This window comes from Elgaria multicarinata, chromosome 3 (assembly GCF_023053635.1).
Source record: "Elgaria multicarinata webbii isolate HBS135686 ecotype San Diego chromosome 3, rElgMul1.1.pri, whole genome shotgun sequence".
NCBI classification, from domain to species: domain Eukaryota; kingdom Metazoa; phylum Chordata; class Lepidosauria; order Squamata; family Anguidae; genus Elgaria; species Elgaria multicarinata.
In genome coordinates, this window is record NC_086173.1 from 156,548,929 (window position 1) to 156,563,242 (window position 14,314).

Genomic DNA, 14,314 nt, shown 5'->3' on the forward strand with positions numbered 1-14,314 from the left:
TTTGCTAGCTGAATGGTGTCATACGTTTTATTGCTATGAGCCACCTTCAGTGGGCTTCTGCCCTGAAAGGTGGCAAAGAAATATTTTACATAATAGAAAATAAAAATCAATAAAGTCTCGATGTCCTCAACTGAATTCTCTCCATGTATCTACCAAGCTTTTATCATCCAACATCTCACCCAAATCAATCCTGGAGCCATTAAGTCGCCTGGATTCCCTTCTGTCTAACTATGTGTCCTGGACTTCATTCATAGAATTAATTCCTTATTGAAAAGTTTAAATTCATGAAAGATGTTGTCTAAAAATGTTGTTTGCCACAAGCTCTATCCAATTGTCCTGATGCAGAGGAAACAGCCACGGCAGGGTGGTGGTATTATTATTATTATTATTATTATTATTATTATTATTATTATTATTATTATTATTATTATTTACATTTATATACTACCCCATAGCCGAAGCTCTCTGGTATGGTACTTTTGTGGGTCAGAGCTCACTTTTTGGATAACTTTGACCTGTTAAGTCCCTGGTCAGTTACAGTGGGGAAGAACCATGTGTGCCTGGACCGGCCTTAGGGGTGGGTGAGCTGGGCGGTCACCCAAGTTGCTGAGCTGGAGGGGGGAGGGTGCCAAGCCGAGTTCAGTGGCTGTGGTTTTTGAATGTACTGTCTGCAGTGAGCAAGGGTGGCAAAAAGCAAATGTCTGTAACCTTTCAAGTTTCTACAGGTTGGTTGGGTACTAACTCCAAAAACTACATTCAGTTAGCTTTAAAGTCTGTTTATTTTTCAATTTGCACTTCAATGTCATTTGCGCGAAACCTGTAATCATTTTCTTGGGTTGCATAGTGCACTGCCACTGCTTTGAATGACCCTGTTCAGACGACACGCTAAGCCGTAGTGGTTAAGCATTTTGAGCTAAACATTGGCCCCGTTCAGAAGACACTTTAAACCATGGCTTTATTTATTTTATTTTATTTTATTTATTACATTTTAACCATAGTGGTTAAGCCAGGCCATGTTCAGAAGACACCTTAAACCATGGCTTTAACCACAGTGAATAAGGCTTTTTGCCAGGGTGCATACAATTTAAATCAATTTGATTTAAATCACAATTTAAATCACTACTCAGAAAGACTATTTAATCGTGTGACTTCCCCCCACCCCCAAATAGGTGCACTCTATTCATTCAATTTTTAAAAAACTTAGCGCTTAAGAGGTAAGGGGTTGATTCTGTGTACATATATTTGCAACGGAACAATGGGATTATGATCTCTGCAGACACAAATTAACAGTTTTTGAGAACTGTAAAACCAAGCATCTGTGATAATATCTTCTAGATAGAAAAATTGCCCAATAATCTTACAGAAAACTCTGGAAGAGCATGATATTGTGAATGGATTAATGGAATTCATTTACCAAAAAATTTAAACATTGCATGAATATACAGCCTCATGCTACGTAATTAAAAACTAATCCTTATTTCATGATGAATAACCTTTGGACTAAAATGTATCTTAAATAGAAAACTATCTTTAGACAGATTTTTCCTCAAAAAGCTTTGTATATAAAAAAATCCGATTTAAATAAAAACAATTCATCACAACGGTTAAAGCTGCAGGGGTTATATTAGAGTCACCAGGTACAAAAGAGGGCAGGGCTCCTGCAGCTTTAACTATTGGGATGAAGAGGGGATTTCACCAGGTACTGCATGCAGACAAATGACCCCTGCTGAAATTCCCTTTTCTATGCAACTCTTAAATATACAGGAGCCCTGTCCTTCCACGTGGTCACATTAAGCTATATAGTTGTTCTGAATCAACCTTTGCCAACCTGGTGGGCTCCAGATATGTTGGATCACAACTCCCAGCATTCCTGACCATTGGCCATGGTGGCTGGGGTTGATGGGAGTTGAAGTCCAAAACATCTAGAGGGCACCTGGTTGGGGAAGGTGGTTTTAAGTAAATAAATAATAAAATAAAAATAAAGTTGTTTTTTCTTGTCGAGAGAGGAATCAGTCAGCTTGGCGGGGAATGTTTTAAATTTTTTATTTTTCTGTTCCATCAGGCAGGGTTTTATGCCACATCCAAATGACAGCAGACTCTGTTTAGGGTACTTGCTGCTGCAGGCAGGCGAGGGAAGAAGAAAAAGAAGATTGTTTCTGCCCGGTTTCGAACCGGGGACCTTTCGCGTGTGAGGCGAACGTGATAACCGCTACACTACAGAAACACCGGCCTGGCAGCTGCCTCTACGTCAGCCTGCCCATCTCCATGCCTGCTCGTTTGAGGGGGAGGGGGGTGTCTAGCAGCTACTGGGGAGGTGGCCGCGCGGAGTTATCCCAGAGCACCAAGGGAGGACTGTACCACGCATTTAAAGGCACCCTTAGATCACACGCTAGATCAAATATGTATGACACCGCTGATGCTCTTTTTTCCCTTTTCCTTGCCCCGGTGTAACTGCAGGGGGCCATGATCTGGATCGGGGCCACCACGCCTTCGGAGGGAGAGAAGTTGAAACTTTCCCACTCAGCCACCCAAAGAGGGAACTTCATAGGCGCTGGGAGTGGGGTTTGGAGAACGAGCGTTCAGCGCTGACAAAGGAGTGGCGCTCCCATGCGGTTGCCATCTTTCGTTCTGGCTGTGCGCCTGTGCTGTGGCCCGCTGCAGTGGATGGCAATCCAACGGGTGCAGCTGTCCCTCGCGTGGCGGGGATGATGGGAGTTGTAGCACACACACACACACACACACACACACACACCTGGAGGGCGCCGGGTTGGGGGAGGTTATTCTCAGCAAAAGCAATGGTTGGGAGGTGTGTGTGTGTGAGAGAGAGAGAGAGAGAGAGAGAGAGAGAGAGAGAGAGAGAGAGAGAGAGAAAGAAAGCGAGAAGACAATCTCGGATTGAAAATCCAGGAATAGCCCTGCCTATCGGATGCCTCGAAGAGTTAATCGGATCGAGCTCCGGCTCTGATTCCTAGATTGGCCAGGAATGTCCAGGCGATGGGGAGTCCTAATTCCAGCGCTTCCTGCCTCCTCCCTCCCCTTGCCTTTGCTCAGGGCATGGCGAGGTCGCAACGGGACCTTCCGAGTCTAGGGCGGGAAGCGCTGCGCCCGCCTGCAGGGGAGAAGGGGGCGTTTGAAGGGCTGTTTGAAAGAGGGATCTTTCGGGGTGCGAGAGGAGGAGGAGGAGGAGCACGAGGGAACGCAAGGCGGAGATGCTGACCCAGGAGGTGAGGCGAAGAAGCCCCACGGAGGCTCAAGGCAAACCGCTCCGCCCTGCGCCCCCGATGTAAGTGCCATTCGCTGAGAGCTAGGAGCCAGGGACTGGGAAGACCACGCGGGGACAGTGCACTGACTCTCAGCCTAGCCTACCTCACAGGGTTGTTGTGGGAATAAAATGGACGGGAGGAGAATTCACGTGCGCTCCGTGGCAGGAAGGAAAAAGGGCAGGGTTTGCGTGTAACAAATAAAATAATAAGCGGATGTTAAAGAGCTCATCTCCCTTTGCAGGCTTAACATTGTTCCAAGTGAAGTTAGACACACACACACACACAGTGATTTTCGATAGATTTAGCCCCCTACTGCAGTTGAACTCTCCCTCCATTTTATCCTAACAACCACCCTGTGAGGTACATGGGGCTGAGCGTCTGTGACTGGCCCAAAGTCACCCAACGGGTTTCCATGGCCAAGTGGGGACTAGAACCCAGATCTCCCGACTCCCAGTCCAACACCTCAGCCACTACAGCACTGGCATGCTCTTGGTGGTTCTACGTGGATCTATGGCCCAAATGGAGGCCACTCAGAGGAGAGCCTTCAGTGTGGTGGCCCCCTTTCTTTGGAACTCCCTGTCCCTGGAGGTCAGGCAGGCACCAACACTGTGTTGCTTCCGGAACCTCCTGAAAACAGCTTTATTCTAGGAAGCCTTCCTTGACTGGCATTCTGTTTTTAAAAAAGAATATTTTTATTTTTAAAAACTTTTTACGGTTTTATCTCTTACATTCTGGAATCTATTTTAGATATGGAGCAGTACACAAATGTTGTAAATAAATAAATCAAATTCATCCCCCCCCCCCCCAACTACTGAGAGGACGGCGGTCCCGGCAGATGCAGTCAGTATCCCTGCGTATGAAGCACTGTTGGCGCTGCATCCCTAGAAACCCTGATTCCATTAACTCTCCTCACTGTCTGTCTTTTTCGTTTTTCATATCAGGAAACATTCTTCTTGCTAATCAGGAACAGTTCCCCTCCCTAAAGACGCTCTCGCACACAAAGAGGCAGCACGAAGGAGCAGCCGGTAGAAGTCCACATCTGGAAGTGGATCCGTGAAGCCCAGCGAGGTGCCGGAACGTGAAAGAGGATGGAGGAAATAATGGATAGTAGCCCACAGATGAAAAACATTGGCAGTGCCAGGCCGGTTCCGACCGGGAAAGGCCCCCAACCCCCATGTGTTAAGCAGGAAACTGTGGAGGTGCTGTCCCACCACTGGGAAACACGGTGGCAAGAGGAGATCACACAGTCCCCTGACAGAGGATCGAGGAACCTTCAGACATCTGAGATCCCCGGGCCCTGGGATGACGCCAAGGCTTTCCTGGCCTCCTTCGAACAACTGGCGGCGGCGTGCCGGTGGCCTCGGGACAAGTGGGTGGCCCTCCTCCTGCCATCCCTCAGCGGAGAAGCCGAGCAGGCCTTCAGCGGCCTCAGTGTTCTTGACCGAGGAGACTACGGGAAGGTGAAGGCGGCCATCTTGGAAGGGGAGGCCATCTTGCGGGAGAGGCAGCGCCAGCACTTCCGGCAGTTCTGCTACCAGGCCACGGAGGGGCCAAGAGGCGTCCACGGCCGACTGCGGGAACTCTGCTGCCGGTGGCTGAGAGCCGAGAGGCACTCGAAGGAGGAGATCCTGGAGTTGCTGATCCTGGAGCAGTTCCTGACCGTCCTGCCCCAGGAAATGCAGGGCTGGGTGAGGGAACGGGGCCCAGAGTCCTGCACCCAGGCCGTATCTTTGGCGGAGGCATTTTTGCTGAGGGAGCAAGAGCCTGGCAGATGGAAAGCGGGGGTAAGAGAGTTTGAGACTCACAGTCCAAATTCTGTGGAAATTTGTTCATTGAGCTATAAGTCCTTTTGCTGGTTTTTTCTGCCAAGTGTGAGGAGAGGGGAGATATGCAGGAAAGGCATAGAAACACCAGTAGGCAATCCTACTTAGTTCCCCCAAGTAGAGCCTTCAAAATGTATTTTATTTATTTAAAGGATTTTAAACCTTCCTTTTAGGTTGTAAAGCCACCCTCACACAGCGGCTTACAATGTGGCTGTTCACACATAACAGCAGCAAATTGTGGGTTAATTAATTAGCCTTTTTGAATACACAATCCCCCAATTGGGCCGATCAGGGATTGCTATGTGACATCTGAACCTGGACACTATAGGTTAATCATGGGTTAAACAATCAGTCAACCTAACTACTAATTGTAGTTTAACTGTGGGTTGTTTAACCCATGATTAACCTATAGTGTCCAGGTTTAGATGTCACATAATAATCCCCTATTGGCCTGATGAGGGGTTGAATATTCAAAATGGCCATGGAACACGTCCGGCATTTGCTGCGGTAAATCGTGGATTATGTACGAACCTGATCACAATTTCCAAAACATGAACATACAAATCACAATTAAATGCAGCGAATGATTTTAAGCACCACATATAGACTAGCAAAAATGTGTCTTCACTTTGTGTGTGTTTTTAAAAGATAACAATAATGAAGCATATGTAACTCCTTGGGAGTTCCAAATGTGTGGGGTCACCACTGAGAAAGCCCTATCCTTAGGGGCATTTGCTGGTTGACCACAGAGTAGACCCACTGATGTTGTTTTTAATGCTTAGGCAGCTTCGTGCAGGTATAACGTGGTCTTTCAAAGGAGGTGGTCCCACACCAGCACCTTGAATTGAGCTCAGAAACGAACAAGCCGCCAATGTAATTGATGCTGAATGGGAATAATATGATCTCAGTGCCGAGCTCCCACAGTCTGCTGTATTCTGTTTTGGGACATTGTTCCTTCTCTGTTGTCTCTGGTGCAGGAGGCCGCAAATCCCTCTGAAGCAAGCCAGGCTCTGGCGGAAGCGTGGAACAGGCAGCTCCTCTTTCGGGAGGCCAAGCAAGAGGGGGATGAAGTTGTGAGCACTTTAGGTAAGTGTCCATTGTTCCAAGAGTACTGGGATTGTATTAGATTCCTGCGGCATTCCCCCCCCCCCCCAGCAATCTAATAAATCAGGAATCTATCGCTTTTGAGAATTATGTTAAATTATGGAACTCACTACCACAAGATGTAGCAATGGCCACCAATCTGGATGGCTTTAAAAGGGGGTTGGATAGATTCCTGGAGGCAAAGGCTATCCATGGCTACTAGCCCTGATGGTTGTGTGCTATCTCCAGTATGCGAGGCAATAAGCCTGTGTGCCCCAGGTGCTGGGGAACATGGGTGGGAGGGTGCCGTTGCACCATGTCCTGCTTGTTCATCCCTGGCCGATGGCTGCTTGTCCACTGTGTGAACAGAGTGCTGGACTAGAGGGACCCTTGGTCTGATCCAGCAGGGCCCTTCTTATGTGGTGCATATTAAACTCCTCTTTATCAGGAATTTTCACCCACCTGGAACTTGGGAATTCACCTGGAACCCAGGTTCGATTGATTCTTCTCCCTGAATGAGGGGTCAACCTGGAGTAAGGCTTCTGAGTTCTGGATCCAACAGATATACTCACGGTCCCTTAATTTTACATATATAAAAATAATTATTTATTATATCAATACTTTACATGGTTTCCTGTTGACGATTAGCATGAAAGGTTTAAAAACAGGAGCAGTAGTAATATTACAAAGGCATTCTCCCTCTTCTCTCTCTCTCTGTTGTTTCCATTTCTTATTACTGTTGCACTCCTGTCCTGCTTGGGGGCTTCACATTGAGGCAGCTGGTCAACCACTATGATTGGCCTTTTCTGCAGCAATTCTTATGTTCCTGTGTTTGGAATAACCAGCTAGGAGGCCTTGCTGGTCATTTCAAAATGAACAAAATGTCACCATGAAGTATCCAGATGCTGGACCTTCTCTGTAGTGGCACCCACCCTCTGGAAAACCCTCCCTCGTGCCGTTCGAGAGGCAGAAAAAAGTTACATCTTTTAAACACCTCCTGAAAACACACTTGTTACACTTGGGTTATAAGTAAATTAATTATGCCACTCTATTTTACCGCTCCTTGATTTTTACTGCAATTGGACCTGTTTTAATGCTGTATCTTACTGCTGTGTTTTTGTGGTGAGTTTTTAATATTATATTTTAATATTGTGAACCATTGAGAGATTTTATTATATTCAGCAGTATACAAATGCCACAGATGAATAAATAATAAGAACGTAAGAGCCCTGCTGGATCAGACCGAGGGTCCATCTAGTCCAGTACTCTGTTCACACAGTGGCCAAGCAACCATCAGCCAGGGATGAACAAGCAGGACATGGTGCAACAGCACCCTCCCACCCATGTTCCCCAGCAACTGGTGTACACAGGTTTATTGCCTCAAATACTGGAGATAGCACACAACCGTCAGGGCTAGAAGCCATTGATAGCCTTTGCCTCCAGGAATTGATCCAACCCACTTTTGAAGCCATCCAGATTGGTGGCCATCACTACATCTTGTGGTAGTGAGTTCCATAATTTAACTATGCGCTGTGTGAAGAAGTACTTCCTTTTATTTGTCCTGGATCTCCCACCAATCAGTTTCATGGGATCACCCTGGGTTCTAGTATTTTGAGAGAGAGAGAAAAATGTCTCCCTCTCCACATTCTCCACCCCGTGCAAAATAGCTCATATAGTTCTTATATTTCTCATAGCTGGGCCTGAAGTCAAAGATTTTTCTCCTCAGATTCCAAAATCAATGCCAGGTTATCAATATATATTAGCTGATGCCGTAGCATAGCCAAAGCAGGATAAAGTTTGAATCTTGAATCTTTTGTTTCACCTCACAGGTGACGAGCCAATTGGCAAAGATGAAAGGGGTCATCTTCATCAGGAAGTGTCTGACCAAGCACCACCAAGGCTGGCATCTCTGAGGAAAGTCAGGGTTGTCCAGCATTGTGAGGAGAGACCACCGTTTGAGAATCTGCAAGGACTAGACAGGGAACCGGAAAACGTCCCAGTGAAAAATGTAACCGGAGCCCTTCCCTGTTTAGAAGGTGATTTTAATGGAGAGGGAACTGAAGTCCAGACTAGAATCCTACACAAGGAGCGACAAGAAAGTCCAGCTGTTCTTCAGTCTCACACAATCCCCACAGGAGAAAAACTGTATAAGTGCACAGACTGTGGGAGAACTTTCCGTCACAGGTCAAACCTCACAGGACACAAGAAGATCCACACGGGAGAGAAACCCTATCAGTGCTCGGAATGTGGGAAAAGCTTCAGCCGTACCTCCAACCTTTTGGCCCATGAGCGAATCCACTCGGGCGAGAAACCATTTAAGTGCTCAGACTGTGGGAAAAGGTTCAGCCAGAGCTCAAGTCTCTTAGTGCACGAGCGAGTTCACACAGGAGAGAAACCGTTTAAGTGCTCCGAGTGCGGGAAAAGCTTCAGCCGCAGCTCGATCTTCCGCGAACATAAGAAAATCCACACGGGAGAGAAGCCTTTCAAGTGTTCAGGCTGCGGGAAAAGCTTCAGCCGGAAGTGGTATCTTCTGGCTCATGAGAGAATCCACACAGGAGAGAAGCCGTATCAATGCTCCGACTGCGGGAAAAGTTTTTACCACAGCTCGAGTCTCCTGTCGCATGTACGAATTCACTTGGGAGAAAAAGGTCAGACTGCAAGGAAAACTACGATCCGGAGTCCAGCTTTATGCCACATCCGAGGGCCTACCATTCAGGAGAGGAAAGAGACACTCCAAAGTTCAGACTGTGGGAAAAGCTACAGTAGGGTTTCTGATTTGTTGAACCCTAAGCCAACCCACACGGCAGGAGGAAAACCCCATAAGAATTTGGAAAATGAGGAAAATATTGGTTTGAGTCTAGAACAGACTTCATTTTCTCTGCATTGAGCAAATCAAAACTGAGGAATTTATTGGGGGAACACCTGCCTGATCAGAGTAAGGTCATATGTTACTAGGAATCAGAAAACTGACCTGCTTTAAAAAAGTGTGCTGAACTAAGTGAAGTTTTTTTAAAAAAACACATACCTACTAACACCCATTAACAGTTGTTTACTTTATTCTTCTGTTTTTTAATTGCACTAGTTTATTTTATTTTTTTATAATATTTTTATTTTTTTCTACAATACTTAAACATACAGCATTACAATTAAAGAAAACAACATACTACATAAATGCTGAATAAATGTTGAATACATAATGTCATATCTACATAACATAATCAAACTTAACATATAAGTGCACCCCCCACCTCGGGATCTCATTCCTGATTCCAAAATCTCATACTTTCTTCTGCTGGCGGTTTCCCACTTAGAAACCCTTAGAAAACACAAATATTAGGAACTGTTTCCAAATTTTTAATTGCACTAGTAACCATGCTCCATTCCTTCACAGTTTTTTTTAAAAAAATGGAAATTATTTAATATTCTTTTATAGGGGGATCTTGGAAGATCACGGTTACTAGTAATTATGCTCCATTCCTTCACAGGTGTTTTTTTAATGGGAATGATTTAGTATATTTCATAGGGGGGTCTTGGAAGATTATATTTACTAACATTGAAAATGACCAATGCAAACAGTGGCGGAAAATTACTTCTTTAAAAAAGCCTTCCCCAATTTTGAATGGTACTAACTATTGTCAGTGGCTCTTAGAAATTCCCCATTCTATTTTAATTCTTTCTCTTCCCACCCTAACCCTTCACCATCCCCAATGCCTTTTATGTGTGTGTTTTGTAGACTGTATGCCATTGGTTTGATTAATTTGCTTTAACTGGTACAACATCAATCATCATTGATAATACTAATAATACCCGTCTTTTGGGGAGATGAGGAGAGGGGAGAATTCAAAACAGGGTTCCAGTTTTGTATTCATTGGTGCGGAATCTCTTTACATTCCCAGGGGGTTTATGGCGCTGGAGCAGGTGCAATTTGGCTGAAGTGTCGGACTGGGAGTCGGGAGATCTGGGTTCTAGTCCCCACTCAGCCATGGAAACCCACTGGGTGACTTTGGGCCAGTCACAGACTCTCAGTCCAACCTACCTCAGAGGGTTGTTGTTGTGAGGATAAAATGGAGAGGAGGAAGATTATGTACACCGCCTTGGGTTCCTTAAGAGGAAAAAAGGCAAGATATAAATGAAATAATAATTAATATGTCCCCCCCCTACAAGAATCCATGAATTTGTGTACAAAGGTAGAGGTCCACATGTGAGAATTCTTGCGTGCACAGCCCACATTAATAAATTCCACCAGTATGTCCATTTTGTGATGTTTATACATTTGTTTTTATCCCATTTTACCACTTTCAGGAATCATTCCTGTGTATCCCATTTCCACGTACGTTATCATGATAAGTAAATGGCTCAGGACCAAATTACTTGACGGACCACCTTTATCTGTATCAGCCTGGCCTCACTTTAAGAAGAGCAACAGAAGCCTTTCTCAATTGCCCACATTTGAGGGCAGTTGGGTAGGCAAGTACGTGACGAAGGGCCTTTTCCGCAGTGACCCTACACCTCTGGAATGGGTTGCCATTGAAGGTCCACCAGGCCCCGGAATTGAAGGCTTTAAGGAAAGCTCTGAAAATTGTATCAGTTCATTTATGGTTGTAACCTGCCCTGGGAAGACTACTGCCCTGAAATGCGGCCTAGAAAAGTTTGAAATAATAAATAAAAACAAGCTGTCCTTGTGTCCCATCTATTAGGATTCCAAAGCATTTCCCACCTCCTCAAGAATTGTATTTAGCACTTCTTAAAATTATTTGTATTTAAAATGTTTTAGTATTGTAGCATGTTTATTTTTTAATTTTTGTATGTATATCTCTGTTTTAACTGTTCTTGTTTAATTTTTTAAAGCCGCCTTGAGTCCCAGTATTGGGAAAAAGGCGGGAAATATAATAATAATAATAATAATAATAATAATAATAATAATAATAATTCTTTAAAAATACTTTCATGGCACATGCTGCCAAATACTCATTCTGACTACTTCAGGATGTGTAGGACATGAAATTGCTTTGTTCACAGAGGGATTGTGAGGCGCTGTGTTTTGCTCCAAAACGTACCCTGTCTTATCTGTCAGAGGTGCCACAGATTTTTATTCAGTGTGTGATGAATTTCGTATGACACCGTGGTGAGCCACGCCACCCTATATGCCACGGATGTCGAACGTCTTTCGGCCTGAAGGCCAAATTCAGTTTGGAGAAGCTCTTGGGCGCCGCATCTCAGTGATAGGTGGAGCCAAAGGCAGAAGGGCGTGGTCAAAGTCAAAAGGGGGTGGAGCTAAAAATCAGGATGAAGGTGGGGGAGGGCTGTAGCAGGATTCATGGGAGCACTTTATGCAAGTGAAAGTGTTTTTCTGCTCATGCAAGGCACCTTCAAAGCATTATGGATGTTGCACTTATGTCAATCCTTACAGAGGGCACTTTAAAACATTATTTTTTAAAAAATTATTGTATCACAACGTGCATGATTTGAGCAGAAACTGACGTTAAGCTGCCCTACTATTAAGTTTGATACAGCAAAGCCTTCGAGTAAACTTACACAGCTGTCTGAGTTGGACAAGTTGCGTCCATCCCACCTGGGTGAAGCCACGCCTGTTCGGGTGAAGGAGCAGACGTATAACTCTGTATTACCGTATTTCTTCGATTGTAAGACGCCATCAATTGTAAGATGTACACTAATTTCAGTACCACCCACAGAAAAAAAAAACCCCTAAGACACACCTGCAATTCTAAGACGCACCCCATTTTTAGAGATGTTTATATGGGGGGGAAAATGCATCTTAGAATCGAAGAAATAGGGTAATTTCCCCAGCTTTCAAACTCTATGGACTGCAAAACTCTGCACTGGCTAGGGAAGCCTCCCCTAGTGGCTGAAGATGTTACTGCAAGCTTCAATTACATGGTCACCCTTACATGTATTAAAATTAATTAATGTATTTCAAAAATGAAAGAGCTCCAACCTGCACACACCGAAGTCCCCTTAGTAGATATGCCAAGGGTCAGGTATCTCAGTTTCATGGTATTGGCGTTATGGTGCTGACAGATGGACAGACAGACAGACAGACAGACTTCCTCTTTTATTATTATAGATATCCTGCCTTTTTAACCAGAAGCACCAAAGGCAACTAACAAAAATAGTATACAGCAATAAAAATGCAATTATAAAAACAAAATAACCAAACTCTGAAATACAAGACTTAGAATAAAAAAGAGCAAAGCAGTAACTTTCACTCACATTAAATTTTCCTTTAAAAAACACAACCAAATCCATGCCAGGTTAATCAACCAAAATCTTAGCCAGTGGAAGATTCCTTGCAGCAAGCTTCTCCAACCTATGGCCATACTTGCAGGGAATGATGGGAGTTGCAATCCAGCACAACTGGAGGGCATCGGGTTGGGGAACACTGCTCTGATAAGATGCCATGGAACCACATTCTGGCCTAGTGGTGAGAATTTGCTGTAAACATGGATTTATGAACATTCAGCACAATCCTAAACATGTTTATTATCAAAAGACAATATTCAACTCATTAACTGGGTTCAGACAACACGATAATCCACACTTAAGGATTGAGTGTGGGTTGTCACTGAACTGTGGGTTGTTGTTGAATTGTGGGTTATCGCGTTGTCTGAGCCCAGCTGCACCAATAAACCATAGTTTGTTAACCATGTAAAACCGATGAAGAGAACTCCTGGGTTGTGAATTGTGGGTTCCTATCAAGGCTGGGTTCAGACAACCCAATAACCCACATTTCAACAACAACCCATGGTTCAACAACAGCCCAAAATCAACCCATACTCAACTCTTGAGTGTGGGTTATCGTGTTGTCTGAAGCCAGCCAGTGGGACATTGTAACTTCTCTAGATCAGGGGTGGGCAGAAGGTAGATCGCCAGATGTTTAGGACTTCAACTCCCAGAAGCCCCTACTAGCATGGCCAATTGATGGGAATGCTGGGAGTTGATGTCCAAAACATCCAGAGATCTACTTTCTGCCCATCCCTGACCTACTCGACAGGGTTGAACGAATCATCACACCCCACCTGGCCCTGACCAACCAATGAGCTGCGTTTCCATCCCATTGGTTGAGAAACACATCCTGGTAAGTTCATTATTTGATTACAACATTTGTGGCTCGCCTTCCCATTAAAATTAACACATTAAGCGATATACAAATAGAACGAGAACGATTACAATTTCTAAAACAACCAACTATAACGAAGCGATAAAATCTATAGAATAAGAAAAATCTATCAGGAGAATCCATTGATGGGGGCCATCCTATGCAGAAAAAAAAGCATAGCTGACTGGGGAATGCTGGGAGTTGTAGGATTTTTTTTCCTACCTAAACACGCCTAGAATTGCATCGATAGTTATTTAAAGGCAGGCACAGCTGTAAAAGATGGTCGACAGCTTGCCAGAATGGCTGCTTTTTTTGTTTACTGGGCTTCTAAAGCATCATATGAAATGGCTTCGTAGAATTTCCTAGGGACAGCTGCAGCAACAGAACTGAAAAACGGAGGAACCCAGAACTCGGAGATGGAGCTTCCCTAAGAAAAAGCAGCTGATGTGGAAACTATTCTGAAAAAAAGATCATAGTTACTCGGAAAGCAGAGCTATAGTACTTATTTATTTATTTATTTATTTATTTATTTATATTTATTATTGCATTTATATCCCGCCTTTTTTCCTTCAAGGAACCCAAGGCAGCATACATAATTCCCCTCCTCCTCTCCATTTTATCCTCACAACAACAACCCTGTGAGGTGGGCTGGGCTGAGAGTCTGTGACTGGCCCAAAGTCACCCAGTGGGTTTCCATGGCTGAGTGGGGACTAGAACCCGGAGCTCCCGGACTCCCAGTCCAACACTCTAGCCACTACACCACACTGGCTCTTAGCATTAATGTACAGTGGGTGAGGCTGCAGGTCAGTGGTACAGCACATGCTTTGCATGCAGAAAGCTTTTGGCAGGAATAGTAGACAATCCTGGGCTAGCTAGACACTTAGGTTGGGTTCACTCGACATACGGGTTGTTTGTTGAACCGTGGGACATTTTCGGCAGGATGGCTTGTTAACCATGCAAGGTGGCTTGCAAAAGACTCTAAACAACCGAAAAACAAACCATGGGTTCCCAAGGTGGCTTGTTTGAGA

The 14,314-nt window shown here is 44.6% G+C and overlaps 1 protein-coding gene and 1 non-coding gene across 2 annotated transcripts; one reads left to right on the plus strand and one right to left on the minus strand.

Moving 5' to 3' along the window:
• Nucleotides 1-2,151: 2,151 nt before the first annotated feature.
• TRNAV-CAC (transfer RNA valine (anticodon CAC)) lies at nucleotides 2,152-2,224 on the minus strand. The gene has a single exon. It is a non-coding gene; the product is annotated as a tRNA-Val (tRNA).
• Nucleotides 2,225-3,204: 980 nt separating this feature from the next.
• LOC134395610 (zinc finger and SCAN domain-containing protein 31-like) lies at nucleotides 3,205-11,392 on the plus strand. Its single transcript, XM_063121769.1, has 5 exons — nucleotides 3,205-3,283; nucleotides 4,205-5,047; nucleotides 6,064-6,172; nucleotides 7,999-8,792; nucleotides 11,348-11,392. The coding sequence occupies exons 2-5, from the start codon at nucleotides 4,352-4,354 to the stop codon at nucleotides 11,390-11,392; spliced, it is 1,644 nt and encodes a 547-aa protein (XP_062977839.1). The 5' UTR covers nucleotides 3,205-3,283; nucleotides 4,205-4,351.
• The last annotated feature ends 2,922 nt before the right edge of the window (nucleotides 11,393-14,314 follow it).

What these genes read in the sequence shown, in the direction of transcription:
- LOC134395610 (XM_063121769.1), top strand. Translation starts at nt 4,352, where the DNA reads ATGGAGGAAATAATGGATAGTAGCCCACAGATGAAAAACATTGGCAGT. An exon ending in TGAAGTTGTGAGCACTTTAG is followed by an intron (nt 6,173 to 7,998) that starts GTAAGTGTCCAT and finishes TTCACCTCACAG; the next exon opens with GTGACGAGCCAATTGGCAAA. An exon ending in GCTCGAGTCTCCTGTCGCAT is followed by an intron (nt 8,793 to 11,347) that starts GTACGAATTCAC and finishes TTCGGCCTGAAG; the next exon opens with GCCAAATTCAGTTTGGAGAA.